Source organism: Acomys russatus, chromosome 30 (genome assembly GCF_903995435.1).
Source record: "Acomys russatus chromosome 30, mAcoRus1.1, whole genome shotgun sequence".
Taxonomy (NCBI): domain Eukaryota; kingdom Metazoa; phylum Chordata; class Mammalia; order Rodentia; family Muridae; genus Acomys; species Acomys russatus.
In genome coordinates, this window is record NC_067166.1 from 34,719,040 (window position 1) to 34,745,690 (window position 26,651).

A 26,651-nucleotide genomic window follows, 5' to 3' on the forward strand; every position below is an offset into this window, starting at 1 on the left:
CCAAGGCTACACAGAGAAATACTGTCTTGAAAAACAAAAAAGAAAACAAAAACAAAAAGAACGTGCAGTTCACAGATATATTGCTCTTTATGAGTTGTGATAGGTACAGAGTTTCCAGGTCAAGAATTTACAGCAGATCTGACTCCTTAAGTCTTGGAATTGGCATGTGACTATTAAATTCACTGAAATCACACACATCCACCACAACCCTAAATAAATAAATAAATAAATAAATAAATAAATAAATAAATAAATAAAAGAGCTGGGATGTGGCCCATCAGCACTCACATAGACACTTACTGTTTTTCCCCTTCCAAAAAACTTTAAAATCCTTTCTTTTTCACATTAATAACATTTTGTTAATTTAAGCATTTCAGTACTTTGATAATTTTTTTTGTCTTATAAAACAGCTTCTCTTATTTGAAAATGCCATACACAAGTGTATTATACTTTGGTCAGATCCACCACCTCTCCCCACATTCAGTTCTCCTGGGCACTCACAACCCCAAATCCTCCAAAGCCTATGTCTTCAGTATACACATCTATAGCCCCCTGAGTCCAGTGGGTGTTGCCCACAGGTGCAGGGATGTAGGGCCATTCATTGGAACATGAGCATCCTATTGCGGGCCACACAGATGAAGAAAACCCGACGATTCCTTCCCCAGTTTCTGTCAGTTACCATAGTGAGGCCTTCAGCCTGCCTTCCTTGTCTACGCTGGAGTGCTGACTGGCTCTGTGCAGGCAACAAAAGCTGCTACAAGTTCATGAGTGCAACAGCCTTGTCATGTTCAGGAGACACTGTAGTGCAAAAGTCCCCCCCACCACCCGGCTTTTATTGTGTGTGTGTGTGTGTGTGTGTGTGTGTGTGTTCACGTGCGTGCATGTGCACATGCACATGCATGTATGTGTGTCTGTCTGTGCATATGTGTGTATAAATATATATGTATGTACCTATATGCTTTATCAAACATAACTAATATTAGCTATCTCTACTCCCTCTTCGGCTCTCCCCTCTCCCCCAACCGTCCCCCCTTCACTCCCCTCTGCATCACCATTCCACCAGTGTAGAACTTTATCTTCATACACACCAGATTTAACAGTCTTTTTCCTCTTTTGTAAAAATATACATGTCACAAATTTATTACTTCAATGTCTTCACTAGCCACTTAATTGTCACTGTGCATCATTAGCTATATGGTTAATCATAATCGAGTCCCACAATGCCATGCAGCCATCAGCAGTATCAAAGTATCCTGAAACTTTTCATCATCCCAAACAGAAACTCTGTGTCCTCTGAGTAATAAACTCCTTGCCCCCTCCCTTCTACCTTCTGTCTCTGTAGACTGTATTATTTCAGTCAACCAAACATTTTGCAAAAGGTTCGCTGGTGTTGTAGCCTGCAGCAGAGTCCCATTCCTTTTTAATCCATAGTGCCTTTGTCTTAACAAAAATACCATACAAAAAAATAACATGCCTTACAAAGAGCAAAACTAACTTCTGAGGGTCACAGTGGGAAGTCCCAGACAATGCTGCCAATGGTCTGGTGTTTGGTAGGGACCCCACTTTCATTCACAGATGATGTCATCTTCATGGCCTTCACATAGTGAAAGGAGCAAGGCAGCTCCCTAGAGCCTCTGTGATGAGCCCTAATCCCTTTCGTGACTCTGTTACTGCCCTGGGTGATGTTATAATACACCGAAAGACTATGTTGTGATTGTGGCTGCTGGACATCTGGCTGTTTCAATTTGGTTACAGTTGAGATTGCTGCTATGAACACTGGTACACAAGCAAATGTTTCCGCCCCTGCTTTCACTTCTTTGGGATAAAACTAGACGTGGGATTCCTGAGTCTTGTGGTAACTCTCTGCTTAACTTTAAGGACCCACCAAGAATTTCCACAGGAGCTACGCATAATTCCCACCCGCGCTCCAATCCTTCCCACCTCCGCAGTGTTGTTTTCCGATTGCTTGGTAAAAGCTATTATAGTAAGTACGAATTACAGATTGCTGTAGTTTTGCCTCTTTCCCTGTGGCTGGTTGTGTTGAGTCCCTTTTCACGTGTTTATCAGACACTATTTTATTTGAGAAACATCTTAGCCCATTTTTGAATTGGACTGTTAGGAGACTTTGCTGTTGTTATTGAATGTTGGAGAGTCTGTATATTGCATGTGGCATTGTGTTTACATAGATTTCCTTGCTCCTTGGACAGCATACTGGGGGTTTCTAAGGTTCCTTTTTTATGGAAGAGATTAGCAAATATATTATGCTACCTCCAGCAATAAAATGAGCTAATTCGACACAAGTTAAAGTATATAAATGCAGGTTTATTAGGTTCACTGGTCCCAAAGATTGGGGCCAGAGACGTCACTCTCCAGGAGGAGAGAGAAAAGTATTCGGGGGGGGGGGGGGAGAAGGGGAGGGAGGAGGGAGGAGAAACACAGAAAGTAGAAGATAGGAGGGGGAAACAAAATGCGTGGATTAAACAGTGAAGAGCCTCTGGGAGAGGCGAAGGCCCACTTCTGGGCTGGAAAGTTCAGGGTAGAGGGCAGGGTATGGGACTGAGGGATGCTGGGAGAACCCGGAAGTCAAGTTCAAGTTGGTTTAAAAGGCATCTTAGGGCTAGAGAGATGTCTCAGTGATTAAGAGCACTGCCTGCTCTTCCAAAGGTCCTGAGTTCAATTCCCAGCAACCACATGGTGGCTCACAGCCATCTATAATGTAACCTGATTCCCTCTACTGGCCTACAAGCAGACAACACTGTATACATAATAATAAATAAATCTTTTTTTTTTTTTAAGGCACTTTAGCTGCTTGTCCCAGGTCTGAAACTCAGTAAAAGTCACCTCTAAATATCAGTTGTCTCTAAGATTACCAGCGCTAAGCGCCTTCTTTGATAAGCATTGACATTCAGGCAAGGAAGAAGTTGCTAGTAATGTATTATATGCAAAACCCCAACTTGGTAATTATGAAATAACTTATTAAGGGAACATAACACAGTGGCATGGTAGCCATTTAATGACATGCTTCTCCCTTCCTTCCGGTCCTCTGTTCTCCTTCTGCTGTGGCTCCAGAGAGCTAAAACTCTTGAGAGGTACAGTAGCAATAAAGCCATTGAGGTTGAGTCTCGGTGCCTCTCCTCTCCCTTCTAAGATTCTGCAACCCAATTGCAGACTCGCAACTTTGGTGAAAGAAGCGTCCCCTTCTCCAGTGGCGTAGGCTTCGAGTCTACAAAACCCAGATGTGCCTCTGGGTGTTTCTTCCATCTCAAACCATCTTTTAATCACTGCTGCTCTGCTGGAAAGTCAGTGTGGGGGTCTGCTGCTAAGTGCAAAGTTATTTATGACAGTCTTTCTTCCTAGAGGAGTTTTGACTCTGAGGTGCCAAGCTGCCACTCTGCCTAGAGAAGGAAATGGGCTGCCGGTATTCTAGGCAGCAGCCCCAGCATGCTCTGCTGGCTTGCCCACTGAGTTCTCTCAGCATGCAGTGCTTGCTTTCCTGTAGGCGCTAGGAAGTCGACCAAGTTCTGGGGCAGGGTTGTGGATCTTAATTGTGCATTTAAAATTGTGTGTGGCTTTCCATGCCCCACATGCGGACACAGACAGAAATTTGTGCTTGTACAGTGGGAGCACAGAGTGACGTTCGCAGAGATGATGTGAGTCGTTCAAATTTGCACCACTTCCAAGTCTAATCAGGGCCTTCTGACCCTTGAACTAAATAAGATTTCGTGGGGGTGGGGGGTGGGGTGCAGAACATAATTTTTCTAGTTTTAGCTGCAAGAAATTAATGGAAAAAGAATTATCAGTTTATATAAAACCTATTTTATATTACCGTATTTTCTTTGAGAAATTACAATAACTCATTGACTTGTAAGAGTGTATCTGAGCAAGGTGATCGCAGAGAACAGCCTCTGCTAAGGGTTCCTTATTTAAAACAAACAAACAAATCTGATTTTTTTTTTCCTTTTGCCATTTCTTTTTGCTCCTCCTCCTCTTCCTCCTCCTCCTCCTCCTTCTCCTCCTCTTCTTCTTTTCTTTTCCTTTCTCTTCCTTAACAATTCCACCCCAAATCCACTAGTTGGCTCAGAACAAAGTGTGTGTGTGCCAGAGGATACATTGGCTATCAGAACCCAGGCACCATTGGGGTAATCTTAATGAGAAGTGGGGAGCAACATAAAATGCAGAGTGAGTTTGGAAGCTCTCTGTGAGTGGGTAAGGGCGATAGCAATAGCACTAGAGTCCATACAAGGAAGGGCATAGAACAGTTAAGTATATTGCGAATAATGGGGAATGGGCTGCCCATTGACAGGGAACGCTGTCACAAAGTGCGGAAAGGGAGAAAAATAGAACTAATGTTTGTGATGTCTGACAAGCAAAAGTACTGATGGGAACCAAGAAACTCAGAGAGACACAAACACATACAGATGTCAGTTCTTCCACTGCCTCGCTTTCCACAGTTCCGTTTCCTTATACTAAAACAAAATGTGGAAATGAGCATCCCACAGGCTTTAAATTACACTTTACCTTGAGTCGCACAATTAAGTCCCGTGCCATAATGTTCCGTGCAGGCTGAGACACAAATCACTCCTTTGTCCGGTGCATCCACACTATATGTTGCCTGTTCACTAGCTGCCTAGAAACTATCGGTTGGCTTACAGGCCAATTGCTCATATATTTCATTTCTCAGGCTCAAGTAACAATGGTAGACCAAGAGAACAAGAATAGTGAACCTGGAAATATTACTATGCCAAAGGGAAACCATCAATATTAACATAAGCATATGACAGGGAAAACTTAGTATACTAGGCACATTTTCAAACGTGTGTGTGTGTGTGTGTGTGTGTGTGTGTGTATGAAAGCTGTAGGCTACTGAGTCACCTTACAAGTACCAATGGCTAGCTGTATGTCAAACAGATCATGCTATCCAAATTATCTCCTGGAAGAACTCAGGACAAGTGTAGAGAATACTGAAATATCTTGGGCCCATAACTAAGCAAATATCAATAGGATGGTAGGGAAAGAGGAAAAGGCACAAAAGCCACAAGAAAGAGCTCCAACCAGGGGCAACTTAAGCACCAAAATAAATGTTAGCCAATGATAGCCCTCTAAATATAATAAGAATCTCTGAGTCCTGATTATAAAAGTGAATAAACTAAACATTTGATAGTGAAAAAAAAGTTATTTATATAGTTTCCAAGTAATACTATGCATGATATGTGTTAAGTACAAGACTTTCCCCAAGCCTGATGGTGGTGGCATACACCTTTTAGTTCCAGGACAGCCAAGGCTACACAGAGAGACCCTGTCTTGAGAAAACAACAACAACAACAATAAAACAAAAACAAATAAACAAAACCACCCAAAAATTTCCCTTTAATTTTAGTGGAAAATCTATGCACCCCCTCCCATACTCAAGAGACCAGAAGGAGCCTCATCACTGATGGAACAAACTGCATTCCTGTGTTAAAATAATCTATTCTAATTTGTGGTATCTACATTTATAATTCCAAACCAAAACATGAAAAAAAAATCAAATAAACCCGTGTGATGATACTTGTTCTAGTTTCATTCCTGTTTCTGTGGTAAAATAGCTTGACTAGAAGCAACTGAAGGAAGAAAGGATTTATTTTAGCTCACAGTTACTTATCATAGTAAAGAAATCAAGGTGGCAGAAACTTATGACAACTGAAGCATTACATCCACATGTTTACCTGCTTACTTGTTTGTCTGTGTTTAGCCTGATTTCTCTACTCTTATTCAGGCCAGGGCCCTTGCCTAGAGAATGGCACCACCAAGAGTAGGCTGGGTCTTCCCCACATCAATTAACACTAGCAATCAAGACAAATCCTTTTAGATATGTACAGAGGCCAACCCAATATTTAATCTCTCGAGGAGAGTCTCTTCCCAGACGTTTCTAAATTGAGTCAAGTTGAAATGCAAAGCCAACCACCACAGAGCTCTACAAGAAGAGATGCCTACAATCAATAAATATGTCAAAATCAAAGGTCTTCTCAACCATGTTAAGGTCAAGTGATTACAGAGATGTCAACTATGCAATGCTGGCTCTTGCTGGACAAAGGAAATTGTTAAAATAACTGCATGGTGTTAGTGAGATGGCTCAGTGTGTAAACGTCCTTGCCGTGTAAGCCTGATGGCCTGAGTTCCATCCCCAGAACCCACTGTGAAAGGAGAAAATTGACCCTTGAGCTGTCCTCTGCCTTACACACATGCTATGGTATGCAGGTACCCTTACTCAGGCACACAGACAAAATGCATACGTGTATACTACCACATACCATACTTACATACATAGACAAAAAAAAACCCCACATACATTCACACATAAATATTAAGTTAAAATGTAAGGATAATAATTGGATGGAAGTTGAAGGAGCTAATATTTTGGTCCTCCTTCTCTGAGTTGGGAAACTGTGTCTATATAGGAAAATGTTTCTGTAGAAAATGCAAATTGTAGTGTTTAGAGAGTAAAGTGAATAAGGTTGGCAACTTCCAGATAACATTTTAAACCCACAAAGCCGCGTTAGGTTGTTTCAGAACAAAATAAATTTAGAATTGTTGAAGTCATATTTAACCATTAAACCCCCACAGTGTGTGAGGAAGGACTCCAGGTGTGGCTGGTGGGTGAGCAGGCCTGTCCTGAAAGTGCCTGTGGTCATCTATCCTCATGCCTCTCAGTAGCTTGAAAATACATTTATTTATGTCTGCTTTAAGATCTCCTTTCACTTGTAGCTTGCACACAGATTGTGATATCACTGTTAAAATCTCTTCTGAGAAGGCATTTGAAAGCTCAAGTAACCTCCCCTCACTAAGTCAAAGAAGGCAAGTGAAAAATGACAGCAGAGTCTCCTGACCCATCCTGAAAACACAGAGGAGCTGGAGAGACATCTCAGTGGCTAAGAGAGCTGCTGCTTTTTCAGTGGGCCCAGGTTCAGTTCCCAGCACACACGTGATGACTCAGCCCTGTCTGTAACTCCAGCTCCACAGGATCCAACAGCCTCCTCCGACTTCAGCAGGCACTGCCTGCAAGTCAAGCATAGACATACATGCAGGCAAAACACCCGTACCCAGGAAATAATAAAATATATCCTGGAGCTCTAGTGGCACAAGGAACCCCTTGTGCAGGGCACTTAATATGGAAGCCGTTGGAGCGGCTGTGTGAGAGCAGGGTGGGTATAGAACAAATGCTCCCTGTTGGCAACTGTGAGTTGGTCACTTCTCTGTTCTTCACGGTCACAATATGCTTTGTTATCTTCTTGGGGGGGAAAGGCTACATATATGCGTTATATCACACACACACACACACACACACACACACACCACTTTAAAGAGTATGATCCAAATGCCATGTTGGAGTGCGCTCATTGGAAGAGCATAAGGCTACCCCCTACTCTTGGGGGAACTTTGGGGACCTTTGTACTTGTGTGTGCCACTTCCCATACAGCCCAGCAGGTGGTAGCCTAGGCAGGGACAAACCTTCCTTCCCCTTCCCCAGTGACAAGCAGACCCATCTGAAAACCAGAAGCTCTATTTTCATCACAAGAGTATCCACCCTAGATGTAGCAGATAGATGTGATTCTATGTATCCAAGGTCAAATACTTAGATAAGGTCTTCAGAACCCTCAGAGACCCACAGAATAGGGCATTTAAAGATGTTTTTATTATCTTAAAGATTCATTGACAGTAAGACAGGTTAGCTCCTGGTGACACCCAGCCTACCTCAGAGAAGATGATGAGCATCAAAGAACCTCCTGATGGAGATGGCTTCAAATGTGGCAAACTGGCCACTGGGCAAAATGTGCTTGTTTTGCCACGGTCAGAACTCTGCCTAAAAATGGGCCAAGCTTGGAAGCAGGCAGAGTCGAGGGCCAAACTCTGCCAAGACAGTGTAAGCAAGTCCTCAATAGTTCCTGCCTTACAAATGTCTGTCAGATATATTGGGCCAGAAGGTTGAAGATGATGCTCCAGTGTTATAGAAAGTATTGGGTGACTGCTCAGGCAGCAACCTGTCTTGTCATCTTTTTTTCACTTTGGAAGCTGCTAATCTGCACTTCCTGTCTACTCAGTTAATTAATTTTATTCCTTCTCAAGTCTCTGATGGGGTTGAAGACCAGATAGTTTATTTTTACGATTATGTTAGTTGTTTAGGGGTTAAGATGTTTTTAGGTCTAGGTAGATGTTGTAAATTGATAATGACAAGGTATGATATGATAGATATTGATTTACATTCAGAATTTTAGACTCACCAAGATAGGAAAGAGGTTTTCTTCAAGGCTGCCAAATACAAATAGCCAAAACACTATGAATGTAACATTTATATAATTCCTGACTGTGTTCTTCTTGCTATAGGTAGTTTATTGTATTTCTCTGTAATAATATAAATGTATATGTAAAAATACAAAAAATAATAAAATTTTTAAAAAATGAAAAAAGAAAAGCAGTGGCTCTAAGGCTCAGCAGTGTCCCTTCTCTTCTGCACAGCAAGGAGGGGGCCAGCGTTGCTGTCTGGACAGGGTTAAGGTACAGATGCTAAAAAAGAGTCTAAGATAACCTGCAGTTATGTATGGTTGATCGTGCAGCATTCTGAACATTTTTTTTTGTTTGTTTGTTTTCTTCATGATTTCCAGAAATCCCTCTAATCTTGTACCTCTTTGCCCTGGTTTCTCTGACGTGGCTCTGGGGAGGACTGCACATGGCCTACAGACACTTCTGGATGTTGGTTCTCTTTGTCATTTTCAACAGTCTGCAGGTAAGCCATACCTTACAGGCAACACACATCTAACGACTACAAAGCACCAGGTGCCAATGTTCAACATGCAAGAGTGTGTGCACAGGTGAGTTCATGTGCACAAGGACATACCAAATTTCAGAATAATGTGGTGGGGGTTAAATATTTCACATTTGAAATATGGCTGGAATTCCAACTTACCCATCATGTGCACATGAAAAGGGAAATATTTACTTGTTTCTTTTTGGCAATATTAAGTAAAATTCTTTATAGATAGTTATAACCAGATGGCAACCGTGAAGAACTGAGGCACATAGATGGGGCATAGCTGTGTTTAGACATTAGGTCAGCTGAACAGTGAAATTGATGTTAAGAATTTTCCTCTTAATGTTTAGATATAAGAATATTTCAGTGACTAAAAATCGTTTGACCCCTTCTTGAGTTCAGTAATGTCAAGTTTAAATTAGTTTTACAAGTATGTTTAGGTAGTATAACTAAAGGCTATACCTACAGCAACTATTAAAGCTGACTTTTTAGTGCTTCTGTGAAATGGGAAAATGTTGCATCCTGAAATTATCAAACAGTACAAATGAACACATTTTTCTTATTTTCCAAAGTAAAAAAAAAAACTCTTAGACTAAAATAATTCAATAAAATTACCAAGAATACCTTTATATAGTCATCATTTTGTTCACTACCTTGTACAGAATGTGTGTGTATGAATACATACAATTAGAATCGTAGCACGCAGCTGAAATATGAGTCGAGGTGTGTGGATAAATACCTAGTCTTAAAACAGAAGATGAGAAGCGGAAGGAGAGGCGAAGTCTTTAATCAGAATATAGTCTATATGACAGCATTTAATCAAAGTACATTATCAGGTTAGGAAGGGAAAGCCACGGGTGACCTAAAGGGCTGGAGTCAAGTGGACATGGGCATCTCTGGGCAGGCACCGTGGGGTGTGGAGCACTTACTCTGCCAGGTAGCACTCTGGTACTGACAAGACAGCCATGTCCTTGTCGGATTGGTGATTGAAATGAGTAAAACAGTAGCTACAAGATATGTTATGGCAGCCGACATACGTTCAGAGTAGTGTGAGAGCCAAAGGGCCATTTCTCTGTGTACCAGCATACAATCTAAGTGCAAAGGTGAGCCATTCCAGCTTTGAATACCTAGATTTTAGCAGAACTAATATCAAGGTTCACACTGACAACTGCTGTTGTGTGATAAAACCTTTCCTGGGGAGATGAAACACACTCACCTACTCACCCCGGATAGAGGACCCATGACAGATCAAAGTGAGGATACCACCAAAGTCTAACTTGGTGAACAAGTGAGTTTTTTGTCGCAGTTACTTAAGGAATATGGCTGAGGGGTTACTTTTAGGACCAGAAATGACTCAGACACCTACACTGCCAAGGCCCACCCCAGCACGAGAGAGAGAGAGAGAGAGAGAGAGAGAGAGAGAGAGAGAGAGAGAGAGAGAGAGAAGAAGAAGAAGAAGAAGAAGAAGAAGAAGAAGAAGAGGAGGAGGAGGAGGAGAGGAGGAGGAGGAGGAGGAGGAGGAGGAGGAGGAGGAGGAGGAGGGAGGGAGGGAGGGAAGAGAGAAGAGAGAGAGCACTCACAAACCTTGCAACCCCAGGAGGGAGCTCAACAGTTGGAGAGTGCCCTTTCTAGGCGCCTTGCCTCTGTGGGTGTGAACCTACTCCAAGTAGCTTAGCTGGTTTCTGCATCTTCCAGGCAGCTAGCTGATCTGGTCTCCTAGTCTTCTCTGCAGCCTGTCTTGTCTGAGTGTCTTATTTGCAAGTGGATTCTGTTTACTCTGGCAGGGAAGAGTCTAGCGAATCTGGTTAGTTTCAGGGACTTCTCGAAGTTCCTCTTTAGTTGTCTGGCTCCCTGTTTAAGCAGCTCCTTGCAAGATGGAATGTTTTGATCCTGGAGGAAACCGCTACACTGCACCTGCACCTGTGTTTTGTTTGGCAGCTACAGCGTGATACCCAGGGCTGGTTCCGATTTTGAACTGTTCGCCACAGACCTTTAAAGACTGAAACACGTTGAAGACTTGTTTGCGTGGTGGCGGTTGTCAAGCCTTGAGAAAAAGCCAATCAGTTGGGTAGAGTGTGTGACTTCACATTGTATGTAACACCCCCACACCCCACCCCCCCACCCCCATGCTCGTTAGACAAATGAAGGTTGTACGGTTATCAATAGGATGTTTCAGCTTAAGGAAACAGTGTCAGCCAAGGCTGCAGAAGAGGAAAGTGAGGAGTCTTGTCTAGATTAAGAAAAGGATTGACAGGAGGCAGAAAGGTCTAAGAGGAGGCAGGAAGGGCAGGTTGACATCAATACCAGCTCCCATGCTCTCTTGGGACGGACATGTCAGCCTCACCCAGTAGGAGGCCTTGCATATTTGATTTTTTTTATCTTGATGAATCTTTATTGCCAACTTTCATCTTCCTCTCCCTTTGGGTGAGGGTGGCATGCTCTTACGGACATGCTAAGCCTTTCAGAGAATGGTTGGGAATGCTTAGCAGAGCCGCGGAGCAGGCAGGCTGGTGTCGTCTGAACTCTATGTATTCTGACAATGCTTTTGAGGTAAGGAGCAGGTGAAAGGTTTTGGAGCCGTTGAGCTTTGGTTGGTAGTTAAGTATGAGAACTCGAAGTGCAGGAGAAAAGCGTCACTGAGAAATGTCTGACTTGAGTGATAAGTGGAAGTGGACACCTTCATGTCTACACTAACATGGAGACCATGGATCTGGAGAGTGGGCAGCGCTGGTGAGGCTTTGGAGACACCGGCAGTTGCAGCATCATTTTTATGTGAAGATGCTAGTTTAAGAGATGACTGCAGAGTAATGAGGGAGCACAGAGGAGAACCAAGTTGAGCGTTGGAGTTGCAGTACCTTCTCCGTGGCTGTGACAAAGACAATAGGAAGAGAACGAAGAAGCAATGTGACTTCATGGGCTGGCTCCATGGCCTGTCTGTGCAGTGTAAGAAGGCGGCTGTCAATAGGCATGTCACTATGCCTCACTCCCAGAGATGTTCTCACGATGTCTGAGGGGACTCTGAAAATGTACACTTCTGACAAGTTTTTGAGTGATGCCGAATCAATGGTTTAGGGGCCACAGTTTAGGAAGAGGCTGGTTCACACCGAAAAGACCTTTAGGCCTCGTGAAAAGAACCAGCAAGGAAGAAACTAACAACTGAAAACAGGCTGTAAGGTCAGGCTGAGGCAAGCAGCACAGAGGCAGAGGGTTCCTCTGAGGAAAGACGAACGCGGCTAGGTGGAGAAAGCTCAGTCAGTGGTAGATATGAGAGATTGTTGCAGCTGAGAGATGGGATCTGTAACCGCCTCTGCTCTTTAGCTGAGCAGAAAGGGCACGTATGGAGAGGTGGCCCAGCATCAAAAGCGGGGAGCACCTTGTAGGCAGAAAGCAAGTCCCTCGAGCTGTCTTGGAAAGTCGTCAAGAAGTGAAATCGGTGGGGTTCAATGGGGGTATGCATTTGTAAGGTAGCCAGCCGTAAGTCATTAAATCAGTGGGGCTCAACCTGTGGGTGGCGAACCTTTGTCTCTGAAAATAGTTACGATTCCTAACAGTAGCAAAATTAGAGCTAGGAAGTTGCAATGAAAATAGTTTTATGGTTGGGGGGTCACCACAGCACACGGAACTGGATTAGAGGGTCTCGGCGTTAGGAAGGTTGAGAACCACTGCATTAAACTGGCACAAAGTATAAGGTTACAGGGGTCGCCTCTGTACCTACTGAGCTACTTACGAAGGGCTCAAGCTCTGGAACAGCCGTGCCCGGTATAATGTTGGTCTTCACTGGTAGAAGAATTATCTCTTCTTTGAGGTCCTTATTACAAGCTAAGCATCAGCGAAACCTAAAAACATTTCGAACTCGTATTTGATAAGCTTAACTGCCTCTGTGTAACATAACTGAAGCAATGGGTCTGTGTGTCATTACTGCTGGGTGCCCGGCACCTGGCGCGTCCCCGATCCCAGGCACTTAGTCAGTCAGGCAGTTCTCTATTACAGAGCATTTGGAGATGGCCACTCCTCTGGTGTTGCTGGAGTTAGTTTAATTTACAAACTGCCTCGGGTCTTCAACCTAAGCACTTCCATACAGTGTGCCACAGAATGGTTAAAATTTGCATCAAAACTCAGTCATTTGCAGTTCATTTTTTTGTTGGTTTTTTTTTTTTTTTTTTTTTTTTTTTTTGTGACCACAAAATCATTTTGTGTATCTGTGATTACCTATTATATTTTGTTCAGGGATTCCTGCCTCACTTTTTAAAATCCAGATTATTAGAAAGTCCTGTGAGGGTGATGAATAAAAAGAGTATTTCTTTACTACATTGGTTCTCATATGTGTTGCTTAATACATTTTTAAATAGGAAACTTTATCACTTGAAAAATTGTCAGAAGTACATTAATCACTGAACGATCCAAGTTGCACTATCACATTATTAATAATATTTGAGCACTTAGGAACATATACATGTAGATTTATGTATTTTTAAACATAATAAATGTAAATGCAAATGCAAGGTTAGAATAAAATCATTATTCTAACTATGTCTATTATTATCCCTAATACTCTATCTGCCATAAACCAGAAAAATAACAACAAAAAAAGTTTGGATGGATGGGTGTGTGTATGTCTGTGTGTGTGTGTGTGTGTGTGTGTGTGTGTGTGTGTGTCTGTGTACGTACTGTTGGCAGAATATAGAAAATAAAAGTAGACAATGCTTTTTTAAATTTGGACCCTAGGAATAAATAATTTTTCCTTATTTCAGAAGCCTATAGAGCAAGTAGAAGCAGGGTCAGATTTGGTCTTGCTGCCTTGCCATGCTGTCCCTGATATATGGTGGGTAGACCCTGACATCTGCTATGCTTCATTCACGTGAGAGTGGGAGTTCCAAGGCTGCTAAACAGAAAGCAGTGTTTACTTCCCTGTCCATCATGTTCAAATCCCAGTGCTGCAAGGATCCTCTGTTTTATGTTCCTGACTGGGCTTTCTCAGTTCAGTGCTCATGGCACCCACCATCTTTCTAGTCAGTGACAGTGAGAAAAGAACATTCTCCTTAACAACGAAATCACAAGAAGGGCCCTGTGGGCTGCTCCCACCTCCCCCACATCCCATATACGAATCAGTCACGTGGTGGCCTGCGCCCAGGCCAAGCCTGGGTCACGTGATTCCAAGGGTGGGAAGAGTCAAATTGCTCTAAACCGCATGGGTGGACCCTGTACCAGGAGAAAAGATCCTCTTGCCAATAGGAGAGATCGGGCCAAAGTAGCAGATGTCCACTGTACGTACTTTCTAAATCTCCTTGTTTATTAATTCAAGTCTTGAGGAAGCCAAGGACAGCTATTGTCAAACTACGAGGAATTTCAGTGTCTCTATTGGTGACAAAGTCATAAGAGACCATGTGTCTTTAATCACCTGTTACATCACTGCAATAACTTCTATTTTAAAAGGAAAATGGCTTGACTTTGTCCTCTCTTTTTAAAAAGAATTTTAAAAAATTATGTGATGAAGAGGGGTGCCTATAAGTACAAGTGCCTGGGAAGCCAGTGTGCCAGATCCCCCTGGAACTGGAGTTATAAGCAGTTGTAACCCACCCCCCTACCCCCACCGCCACCCCAACCCCCCAGGGATGCTGAAAACTGAACACAGAGCCTCTAAAAGAGAGTTATGTGCTCTGAGCCTGAAGTCATCTCTCCAACATGACTTTGTCATTTCTTAGTGGATTCATGCTGCTATTTATAGCTCTGGCTCCTTAAATTATTTAAGCCAAAGTATATCCAAATGTGTTTGACAATGAGGGAGAATGATTCCCAGGCTGATGCTTGGCTGGGAGGCCTAAGTAGGACCCCATCCATCATGAAAATACTGAAATATTACAATCCAGGCCCACTGAAGCTGTTCCCTGTATCTATAGATCTCATAAACATCCCCAGATTTCAGCCACAGAGAAGCAAATGCTTAACTAGCTAGTCTGGCAACTCCCATGATGCTCCTCCTGCAGGAGACAGTGCAGCACTTAGATTGGGCACCGCCCGCACCATAGTTATCATTAAATACTGCACATCAGCGCAGCAGCTGGGTTCTACAGTGTGGTTCCATGTTGGATCAGAACCAGTCAGTCAGTCTGACAGATGTCATTTGTTTTATGATCTCTTCTATGTTTCTTGCATTGTCAAAATTTCACTAGAGGGGAAAAAATTAATGGAGTACAAAATCGTGCACATGCACACACACACACACACACACACATTCTTCATTTGGAATCCCCACTTAGCATACAGTGAGTGTAGTTTGCTGCAGGTGTCTGCTTAGATACAATTCACATTTAGTCTTAGCTGCTTTCTTTGGAAGATAAACAGCTCTTGGGATGTGAGCATTGTTAAAATAATCAGTTACAGACAACTAATTGTTCCAAGACACTTCCTTCACTATTGCCTTCCCACAGCCAAAAAACCAACAGTAATAAGAAATGTCACTCCATTTCCATTAGAGACTAGCACATGAACTATTCATGAAGAGTGAAGGAGCAGCCTTCTCAGAAAACCCTGGAATAAACATGCAGAAGCCAGGGAAGGCTGGGACTCATCACTGGTTTATCCCAGAGCTACGTTCGCTTGGGAGAGGAGAGAAGAGGTGGGGGAGGGGGGATGCTACCTTTGTTTTATAGAGTAAGATTCAGAGAGTCTAATGAATGCCTTCTGAGCTCTTCAAAGCTCCCTGAACAGCTCCATAACTTTTCAAATAAATACACAGAAGCTGGGAGGAGCAGGTGTGTTTTAGCATTCCTCTGGCCACTTCTCCCAAAGCTCTCCAGGGTTTGGTACCAGATGGCTTGATGAAATGTCTGTTTATGTGAACTCCTTACTCCTTTTGACAATGAATGACGCGTTCTCAGAAAGCTGCTGGATTTACCCTTTGGCTGGCGCCTGTGGATCCGATCTGCCAGTAGCAGCATCCAATGAAGGGGCAGGCTCTGTGTCACCTATGGCCACAGACTGTCCTTCTGTCCTTGTGAAACACGTGTGCAGTTTCTCCTGCTCCCATCCATCCTATCTTATTCTTGTTTGGCTTCTTGTGCCCGCCCCCTCCCCGGATCCTCCATGCTTGCCCTGGAGAAGGATCTAGCTGATTCGCAGTAACCAAGACACAAATATCTTCTTTAAAACCATTTTTTTTTTTTTTTTTTTGGAGAGCAACACAAGCAGTAATGTATGAGACTGATTTCTATGTAGTCAGTCAGACTCTTTCTCTTATTCTTAATATATATTTTCCCAGGGTCTAAATTTTTATTACCTTTCATCCTGTTCAAATTCTAGTGTGGGGACAGATAATATTTTTTTTTCCACACACCTATCTTGCAGTAACGTCCTTTAATGTTTGACTGTCAGGTTACTTAGAATGACAAACTCAGATCTACCACCAGCACTGTATGCTCAGGATTGAACCCATGGCTTCGGGCATCCTTGTTTACCTATGTCCCTGGACATCTCTGAGCTCTAATTTCTAGCTGTCTATTTTTTAAACAGGTGCTGATTCTGGCCCTAAGCTGTGCTCTTGTAATTGTATATTGCATAAGAAATATATTATAATAATAATAATAATAATAATAATAATAATAATAATAATAATGATATGTAAATAATTTATAAACCATGTGATATTTTACAAATGCAAAACACTGCAAACAAATCAGTGAAGGGAAAGGTCTGTCTCTTCAGCTACGTAAACAAAAATGAGGCCAAAGAGATAAGCGACAATCTTGGTCGTCAAGTCGCCCATCGGAGCACTGGTTCTCCCTCTGAATGACTTCATTGTGTCGTTCCCTTCACACACATCCTATAGGTCCATCAGTCCTTGGCTTCTAACACAAAGCTCTTGTGTGTCACTGTCTGTCACTGTCTGTGCCTTCCGATTCAAGCAAGTGATTTATAAAGCTGACAGGGTCCCGTGGCTGTAGGTAAAAAGGACAGAGGAGCTAGGAAGTACCGCCCCACCCACAACCCCACCCCCACCCTAATGGCATTGAAATGCAAATGGGACACAAACTCCGCGCCAAGCAAAGGTTTTTGCAGTGTAAATTTCCACAGCTTGGGGTGTCTGATGAGCAACCTCTGGAAAGAAATAAGTTTGAATTTCTTTTCACCGTAAAATGTATTTTTCCTTTGGAAGGGGGGGGGGGCTATCACGTGATCAGTAACACTGTCTTCAGGCTTTGGGAAGTGAAGGTTAACCTAGTTGTCCCTTCTCTTAGGGACCAAGTCAGGTGAAAGTCTTTTTCTTTCTTTTCAAAGCCTTCCTCCGTCATAGTCTCCAGCTTCCAGGGCTCTACTCCGTGATGTTAGTCTGATATTATCTAGTCCATCAGAGCCAGCAGCAAAAGTAAAGTTGGATTTAGTTTAACAAACATCTCATGTGTTTTTTAAGTGAAACTAAATGCATATTAATGAATGGAGGTACTAAAGCCACAGGACTCACCTGTGGGGTAAAGAGAGGAGCTGACAGTACTTCCTAACACACAGTGACACTTTAGTCCCGCTCCACTGTTTTCTAGTATCTTGAACACATATGTCGTTTCTATGAATATCTGTTGACATTGTCAATACAGCAAATGCAGAGGAGAGCTAATATTTCTAGAAAAATTGCTAGAATTCTAGTTCTATTTCTGTCTACTTAGTTGGCCATTGCAGCGAGAAAGTGAAGATACCACTTGCTTACATTAGCCAAGGACCACAGTGACAGAGCCGCTCCAGAGCTCAGCGCACAGGAATTGCTCTGGTCTCCTAAAATGAAGTGAGGATTTAAGACTCTTGCTTCCTTCTGTTTGCCTACCTTCACGCTCCTCAGTGTACACAGCTGTTGCTGCTGTGACATCATTCTGTCCTGCAGACTTCCGGTTTATCATGGGTGTCACCTCTACCTCTGGCACTAGTGAGAGCTGAAGACTAGAGTGGAGTAACGGGCCAGCAGAGGCTCTAGTTGCATGGCCTCAGTACGCGACTGTCAGTGATTATCCCCTGAAGGGAGGTCTTTCTGGAAGGAATCTGTGTGTGCTCCAGTGTTTAAGGCCAGATGATAGGCAGGCAGGCATGCTACAGCTGACTATCTGCCCATAATTTTCCCTCCCAAAGCAGTCAAATACCTTTGATCCCTTCAAATTCTGGCAAAGTAATTGTGCGTGGGGTGATCCTATCTCAGTGAGTATTAGCTATCATCTGCCGACGTGGATTTCACAGTGATTCTAACCCTAACCCAATTACATCTGTCTATGTTTTATGTCATCAACTTTTGTGAAGAACTGCTGTAAATGAAACGGCAGCTGGGTGGGGATGCCCCCTTGCACACTTCCTCCCAGTGTAAAGGTCTCTCAAGTGTTTCTGCTTCTTCAGTCAGCTTCTGTGTCGTTGCCTACGAGTACAGGGGCTCCCCAACTTATAATGGAGTGACACCCCAGGTAAACCCACAGAAGTGAAAACAGCCTGAGGTGAAGATGTCTGAGCCTTGCCTCTCTCTTGGAGACCTAGCATAGTGTTTAACAAAGCCTCTTAATGTGCACCATGTAAAGTATAGCCCTGAACGTGAGTGTGACATCAACGAACTGAAAACACGCGTACCAGATGATCAGTTTCGGGCAGTTTGAATTTATGTTAGTAATACTTCGTTCACAGTAACGTTCCCACTACCGATAATGGGCTTTTCTTTCTTAGCGTCTTTTAGGTACACCCATACTTAAGACACGTTTAAGAAAGACAGTCATCAGAGTTTAAAGGGTCTATATATTTCCTAAAATGCCAACTAAGTACCTTTACTGGAAAACATAAAATATTTTCATGAATTTTATCCATTTTCAAATTTGGTACTACCAAAGCAGTTTTAATTATTCAAGAAACATCTAAGAAAGTACGCTCACTCCAAATGTGTATGGGTCTGAGACGGTGTTTGAACCCAGACTGACTTGAAGTACATTTTTCAGTTAAATGAAACAATATTATAATTCAGTGAAGCTTGGCAGGTCCCCGTGGCAGATTAGAGCGCTCTGCAATGTGGTCTTAGCTATGGCTCACTTCAAAGCTGGGCAATGAGAAGAAATGCCACACAGCGTGCTGCGACGACATACAGTTTTCAGAAGCAAGAAATCTTAGAATGTGTCTCGGAAGCAGAGTGCTGTCTGTTTGCTCTAGTTATCATGTAAGTAGCTCTCTAGGCTTAATAAGATGTGCTCACAAAAGTCTTCATTAAACCCCCCTCTGCGCTGAGAGTTTTCTTACTTAGTGTTTGATGAGAGCTCGGTGTTTTCTAACTGCTACTTTTTTCTTCCTGCACTAAAATTGAGTGCTTTCTTCTTTGAATAGAGTCCACAGCAGGTTATTTGCGTCTCCTTCTTATTTATTTATTTTCTTTTTTAAACGCCTCTAAAGCATATGATTCAAATGATTTAGGAGAAAAAAAGAGAGTCCAAGAAATAAAAAGGTCATCCCCTTACCAAAACAAAACCACGTTTTTTGTTAGTCCTTGACATTTCATGTCATTGTGTACTCTTCTCTCCCAAGCTTGGCCAGCATGTTTTAATGCAAGAAGCGAATAGGAACCAAATTGAAAATCTGACTGAAACACAGCTCAGTTTAAATCACCAAGAGTGGTTCAGGAATCAGGGAGAATTTGCAAGACCATGTGCATGCCTGACCTTGAGTCTAAGACTGCTCCTGTGCCATCTTCTCTTACTCCCAGGGATCCCGAGGCCGGCTTTTTCTTGCTTCTGTACAGTGGTACTTGTCCCACGGCAGCCAGTGAATTCCCTAAGTCGGCCCTCTTCTTGCTATGACTGCTAAGGTACAAACTGAGGAACTCACCCGACCTTGTTCTTACTTTGAGTCTCCATCTGTAGATTTCCCACAGGGCAGACACTGCATCCAGAGTCCTGAAACCCTTCCTCCAGCCTCTCAGTTTCCTTCCCTGCGAACAGCAGGCAACCCCTGTCCCTTGTCCCTACCCAGACAGGTTTCCAGCTTCTCTTCATTATTATCTCTCAGGACACCCTATCGCCTTTTTGTTCCTTTCCTGTAAAAACATGAGCAATTCTTGTTTCCCAAGGAAGCACCGAGAACTGAACTAGAGTCCCTTTGCCTTTGTGATCCTGGGTCAGTGAGATCATTTTACAGATCTTAGTTGGAGAGTCTAACCTTCTAAATCATTTTTCTTTTAGAAACCAATTTTTTTTTTTTCAGTTCTTCTCATCTGGGGCCAAAATAGTCTTTGAGGAAAGAAATATTGCTATAAAAAATGACAAGTTTAGTCAGGAGTGGTGGCACATGCTTTTGATCCCGGCACTACAGAGGCAGAGGCAGGCAGATCTCTATTTTGAGGGCACCATGGTCTACAAAGTGAGTTCCATGACAACTAGAGAAACGCTGTCTCAGGGAGGAAAAAAGAAAAGGAAAAGGCCATGTTTATTATCATATACCTCAAAGATAAGCAAATAGGTATGGAACCTCCTAAGAAATGAACTGTGCCTTTGGATTTTAAAAATCTATGATCAGAGTTACAAAGCTGTCGGCTAAGACTTAGGAAACACAGACCTGGCTCTATTTCACTGTGTGACCTGGACCAAGATCATAAAGCTTGCTTTTTTTCATCTTAAAGAAGAAAAATCAATCCTCACTCACTTGGGACTTTGCCTTAATTATAAAACTTTAGAAAAGTGAACCATGCCTTGTATCAAATCTGAACAGATTTTATGAACACTGTCATTCATTTTCTTTATATATATATATATATATATATATATATATATATAATTTTTCCCAAAAATTTCAAATATAAATGCTTTCTAGAATTCTTGTTTTGGCTTGGAAAACTAAGACTGAAGGAGTCCTGGGCATCATTAGACTAACCAGCCATCGGGGTTGGGGCTGGGAAGTGAATCTTCAATTTTCTGCAACCTCTGGTCCCAGAAGGCTCTGGGTCATAGTTAGTTGGTTATCTTGCGTGATCTGTCATACACAGTCAACTGCGGAGCGTGGGTTAGTAGTTTTGTGATCACGTGGCTCACGGGGACCTAGCTTCTTACTGCATACACTATAGTGAACCTAGCTTCACCGTCACTTTCGCCCACTGTGGCTAGCTTCTTACTGCAAACATTACAGTGAAAAAGCATTGTTGTGACAAAATGCGTGAGTGAAACAACTTAGAACTGCCTCTAGAGTAACCACGGATATGGCCACACCCTGGGTGTGGCTGCTGTGTCCCACGTGAGTCAGCAGATGACAGAGAGGTGGTGCAAGGCTACGTTTATTCTCAGGGTTCTGAACTGTGAACCTCTGAAAGATTAGTAGCGTAACAGTCCCTGAAAACAGCAAGCCTGAGAAGATCACCATCCAGCCCAGTGCAGGCCAGATGGGCTCTCGGGGAAGGGATTGAGCCAGAGACTAGAAGAACACGGTCTGGAACTCCAGGCATTGGGAGAGAAGCAACCCTGAGGGACCACAAACGCTATGGGGCTTGGACCGGGAGCTAGCCTGAAATGACCACCCCGTGCCTCAGGTCTGGTGAGGCAGGCTATGCCAGAGATGCCCCTGTCCAGTGCCACAGTGCAGGAATGGTGGATAGCATTCCTGAAGCCACTCCTGAGAGGACTCCTGATAGTCAGAGACCCTGGGCACAACTTATGAAGAAATGGGAGAGAAAGAGAAACAGAACAATGTGGACCCAGTGACGAGAGGCAGAACTGGAGACTTGAGGGTGGTGAGGAACTGCCTGATATAAGCAGCTGATGATGCCACCTGGGCCCATGGTGAGGTCCTGTCCTCTGCTGCCACCAGGGACCACATCTGAGTTTGTGGCCCCGCAGCAGCAGGAATTTGTTACCACCAAAGACCAGGCAGATGTACCTGGTCTGGGCTTACACCTGGGGACATGTTGATGTCTTATGGCTGTGCAGAACTGGCCCCGCCCCTTACGTGGGCATTGCGGGAGAGCTGGTCTTGGAAGTGTGAGAGTAAGAGAGTTGACTCTAGCCAGCTGCATAACTCAGGAGAGAGCCCTGTACATTGCGGGGGGGGGGGGGGGGGGGGGGGGGGGGATATTTGCAGGTGAGCCAGAGAACTAACCTACTACTCATTTGCATACCCTCCTCCCCCTTCAACCCTCACTACCTGCATCAGGTGAAAGACTTGGCCCTGGGGTCCTGAAAGCACAAGAGCTATCCGTGCCCGTCACTAGCTACAGCACTCAGGAGAGTGGGTCCTGCACCTTGCCTGGGCAGCACAGAAGACCTGACCCTGGTGGCAGGGTGGGGGTGGGGAGTAAGGGGAGCTGGCTTGATGCTGAGAATGGAACCATCTTTGAATGTGAAGTATGGTCTAGAGTGTAGATCTCAAACAGAAAGTGCTAGCTCACTGTGCAGGTGGCTTTAGCTTGCATTACTTGTATTTATAGCTGATAATGATAGCACTAACATGAATAGTTCATAGGATGATCAAGAAAATCCAGAAGTGACTTCAGGAAAGGTGTGGTCTTTGATGTGGCCTGTAAAGGTCATCGAATGTGAGTGAAGAAAGTCTTTGGGGGTGGTAAATAGAAGAAAGGGATGGATAAGGTCACAAGTAATAGACAAAATAGTTATTTTTATTGAATTGCAGATAACATGTGAAAAAACACATATAACGTGACACCATTGTGTGTCGTAGTGTGTGTTCTATTAGAACAGTTTAGAGAACTTTGTGAAATTCTTTGTATAATGTGTGACTACCTCAACCATTGCAAAGTTGAATGCTGGCTTTTCCCATTTCATCTACAAACTCAGGAGTGAGGACCAAAGAGATACAGCTAAACCACAAGCTGCAGTCATGGATGCTCCTGACCTTCTCCCTGACTCTGAGGGCGTGAGCCCAGACCAGTGGGAGGAGCTTGTCCACAAGCAGACAACACAGGCTCATAAAACACAATTGTGATCGAGGGTGTGATCTAGGGTGTGATCGAGGGTGTGACTTTCTTCTTCGGAGTGGACCATAACTTAACAGTCTCCTCACGCATCTCCCCACGGTGGCACCTCACACAGAGCTGAGAGCCTACGGGATCAGAAATGCTGGGGAACTTGCAATCCAACACATAGTGAAAAAAATTAATCCGATGTGAAAAAAAAAACTTAATCTCTTCTTTACAGTACAGAAAATGGGAGCAGGGAGGGCCTCTCTGAGCTTGACACTGCTAGCCTCTGTCTAGAATCACAAGCGTTCTGTCTTTCTGTTTCTATCTTTGACTCTTATGAACTCAACTGGAATTCATCACTTTCTCTTACTTTTAACATCTACTTTCTGCTCTAGCCTACTATTCTCACTTTTTAAATATTTCATTCATTATGCTGTGTGTGTGTGTGTGTGTGTGTGTGTGTGTGTGTTGCATATTCATGTGGCATATGTGACACAGTGCATGTGTGGAGGTCAGAGGACAATTTCTGACTTCTGAGAGTCAGTTCTCTGCCTCCACCATGGTTTCAGATCATCAGGCTCCCATGGCTGTTACTTTTGCCCAATAACCAAATCTCACTGGCCCAACTAGTCTCTCGTTTTGTGAGCCTCCACCTTCTGTCTCGCCATAGTCACGCTGGGATTATAGATGTGTGCTGCTGCCTCTGGTGTTATGTGGCTTTAGGTGGGCTGTAGGGGTCCAAACTTTGGTCCTCGTGCCTAAGGTGGACGCACTTTACCCACTGAGCCACACTCCCAGCCCAGAGGGTACTCGATTAATTAAAAAGTAATGTTCGTGTCACTTCTACAGTGTTTGGATAAAGGAAGGCTATGTTTCTGTAATGTCAACAGCTTTTTGAGTGTCTGGGTGTTTCTGAATTTACCGAGATGTTTTTGGTTTTGAGACAGGATCTCACTTTGTCTAGGCTGCCTTGTTGTCCTGCTGTGTCGACCTCCTGTGTGCTGACCTGACCAGCATATGCCATGGCACCCAGTTGATACAGACTTTGAGAATAGTGAGACTAGAACTGTAGAGTTCTAGAACATACTTTAGAGAAGTTTCAAGTCAGTGTTCCTACATTTTAATATTTATTTAACACCTTTGACATAAGAGTATTCACATACTACTTTATTATTCTTACTCTTCTTCAAACATTTTCTGTTTGTCACTTTTATCTCAAAGAAACTGTATTCCACCACTACAAACATGAAGAAATATCCCAAAAGAGTCACTCCATTTACCACCACTGCTCAGAGCTCTCCCAGGGCTCTATGTATTGGACTGGGTCAATAATTACTAAGGAACGAAATTCATTTCACACAGGAAAGAGATCTTGAAATCAAAATTACTGTAGCCATCTCAGAAGTATGAAAACTGAGGCTCAAAACAACTTTCGGGCTTGCTCAAGGCCACAGAGCCAAAACCGGCAACCGGGACCAGCCTGTATCCAGCACTTCCATTCTTTCACTATAAATGACAAAACCATCCATAGGTTACTATACAGATCATCTTTGCTCTGCTCATAGAAAGAGTACCATAAGATACAAACAGGAGGAGTGGACAATCAAATAATAAGCCGATGACGTCATGCCACTGAGCAGTCAGTTGAAGTGAAAATGTACTGCAGTGTTTCTGGTCTCTCCCAGTCCACAGAAGTAGCAGACTGTGAAGCTGGAAGCAGGAAAAAAAAAAAAAAAAAAAATGGTGCCTTCCCTAGGATCGTGCCCTCAGTAACCAACAGTAAAGAGCAACAGAGACACTGCTGTCAGAGTTAGTGGAATCTTCACACAACACGTTACATACACTATCTAGCTAAAACGAGTCACAGATGTTTACTTAAACAAGCCATATGGCTCCCAGTGACAGCAGTAGAAGGCCCAAGTGGATCCTGTTGATTGTTCGAAAATATGATCGTAAGCAGCATGATTAGATTTGAAACGATGCTATAAGCAGTTCTTCTAGGGCGCACAGAGAACGCTGCAGAGCTGTGACGCTGGCTTCCTTCTAGCAAGTTCGAGAGCCACTGTGACTTTAGGAAGGAGTGGAGGAGGTTGTTTAGACTATGAATCAACAGTATGTCAGTATGTTGATTTTGAAAGCAGCCCAGGTTTTTATTATGAAAACAAATAAGAACTAAATGGTTTGGGACAACTCCTGGTGCTTGCTGTGACGCCAGCTTCCTGATTTCATGTCCTGAATCCAGGTTGAAAATCCAATTTGCTTTTGCTTCTTCTGTAGGTCACTGTAATGACTAGTTAGACAGCCAGAGAGCTACCTTTCTTAGGTACAAACTCTGTGCAAGGCCCTCTTTTTATTAACTCACATCTCTAATAAGATTGGTACCAATTAGCCAGGCAGGGTGGCACATGCCTGTAATCCCAGCACTTGGGGAGGTAGAGACAGAACTCTGTGAGTTCGAGGCCAGCCTGGTCTACAAAGTGAGTCCAGGACAGCCAAGGCTACACAGAGAGATCCTGTCTAGGGGAGTAGGGTCAAGGGAGGGGCGGATTAGTCCTCTTGTGCAAAAGCAAAGACTCAGCAGCTTGCTCCCCACTTATAGGGATAAACAGCCCATGGTGGGCAGGGTGACAATGGAGCTTCCATAGCGTAGTAAACTCCTTTGTGTTTGGCTTAAGGCAGTCACTATCTCTTTACTAGAGTTTTGAAAGCAGGAAGTTGTGATTCTACAAAACAGACACCTGTGGACGTTTTTGGAACTTGGATGCTTGCCTCCTGATGTTTGGGAACCAAACTCTAGCTTCCTGAAGGAGGCACCTCCAAACACTGCCTTCCTCCTGTTGCTCCCGGCCTTGGTTTTGTTTTCTGTTCTTCAGTTCCTCTCCGTGTTCTAAAGCAGTGCTAGAGAAATGACAGAGCCAAGTCACAGAACAATCCTGTCTCCAGCCCAGTGTTGCAAACAGATTACGTCATGTGTTGGACTTCTTCCACAAAAAAAAAAAAAAAAAAAAAATCAAGAGGCAAAGCACTTTTCAAAGCAGAGTAAACACATGGCCCGTGACTGACTGCATTTGGTGCATGAAAAAATATGTACTTCCCGTAGACCTGGTGCGTTGACTGAAGCACCAGCTTCACTTTCCTGCTCAGGGCCACCAGACTGGCTGGCAGCTGACGTCATTTCTCTCAACCCCACGCTCAGTCTACCATTTGAGTTAAGCAGGTAGCCCTTAGCTATTTCGGCTCCTCTAAGTGGGACAGCGCTGCTGGCTATCAGCGCAGTTCGTAGGGAACACGTGGAATGATTAAATGTGTTTTTAATATAAACACTGTTTTGGTGGTACACACTGGAAAATGAAGAAACATGTAAATACTTTGGAGATGTCAGCCTGGGGAGGGGGTGTAAGAACGTGATGCCATCTCAAGACAAGATTCCTGCAAATCAGAAGGCTTTGTGGGAGGGGAGTGGGGCACTGGAAGTTTCAAATAAGAGACTGAATTTAACAAGAATTTACTGAGGACCGTGTACAAGAGTCCTATAATTAAGATTTATGGGTTTTCCTGACATAACAAAGAACCTGAGAGAGTGGGTCTTCAGGGAACTGCTTAGGGAACAGCCCTGGGCACTGGGGGAGGGGGAGGGAATAGCTGCCAGTTCTGGAACCAGAAGAGATTACTGTAAATTAGTGAGTGCCCAGCAGACTTCAAGGAAGTAGTAGGTTAAAGCTGGGCCCTGACCAACCGAAGAGAAGACTCTGAAAGCATTGTAGCGGGGCATAATAGCATGGTTGAGGGGGGATGGGGATGAGATCAGCCACCCTCTATCCCATGTGAACATAAGCACAGTGTTTGGTCATTGGGCCATGATGCCTTGCAGTGCCTGTTTTCATGGCTTGTTATGGCTTACAGTAAAAGTGTACTTAGCAGGAAGTGTATTTAATGAGAACAAATCTAGAGCATTATTTA

General features: G+C 43.5%; 1 protein-coding gene and 1 pseudogene across 1 annotated transcript in view; both read left to right on the forward strand.

The window, feature by feature from the left end:
- Positions 1-26,651, forward strand: part of Adgrv1 (adhesion G protein-coupled receptor V1) — a 469,943-nt gene that overhangs the window by 413,324 nt on the left and 29,968 nt on the right. Inside the window, exon 85 of the mRNA XM_051172399.1 lies at positions 8,640-8,761. Coding sequence (XP_051028356.1) covers positions 8,640-8,761 — 122 coding nt within the window. The remainder of the gene's footprint in view (positions 1-8,639; positions 8,762-26,651) is intronic.
- On the forward strand, positions 20,955-21,106 carry LOC127212547 (uncharacterized; annotated as a pseudogene).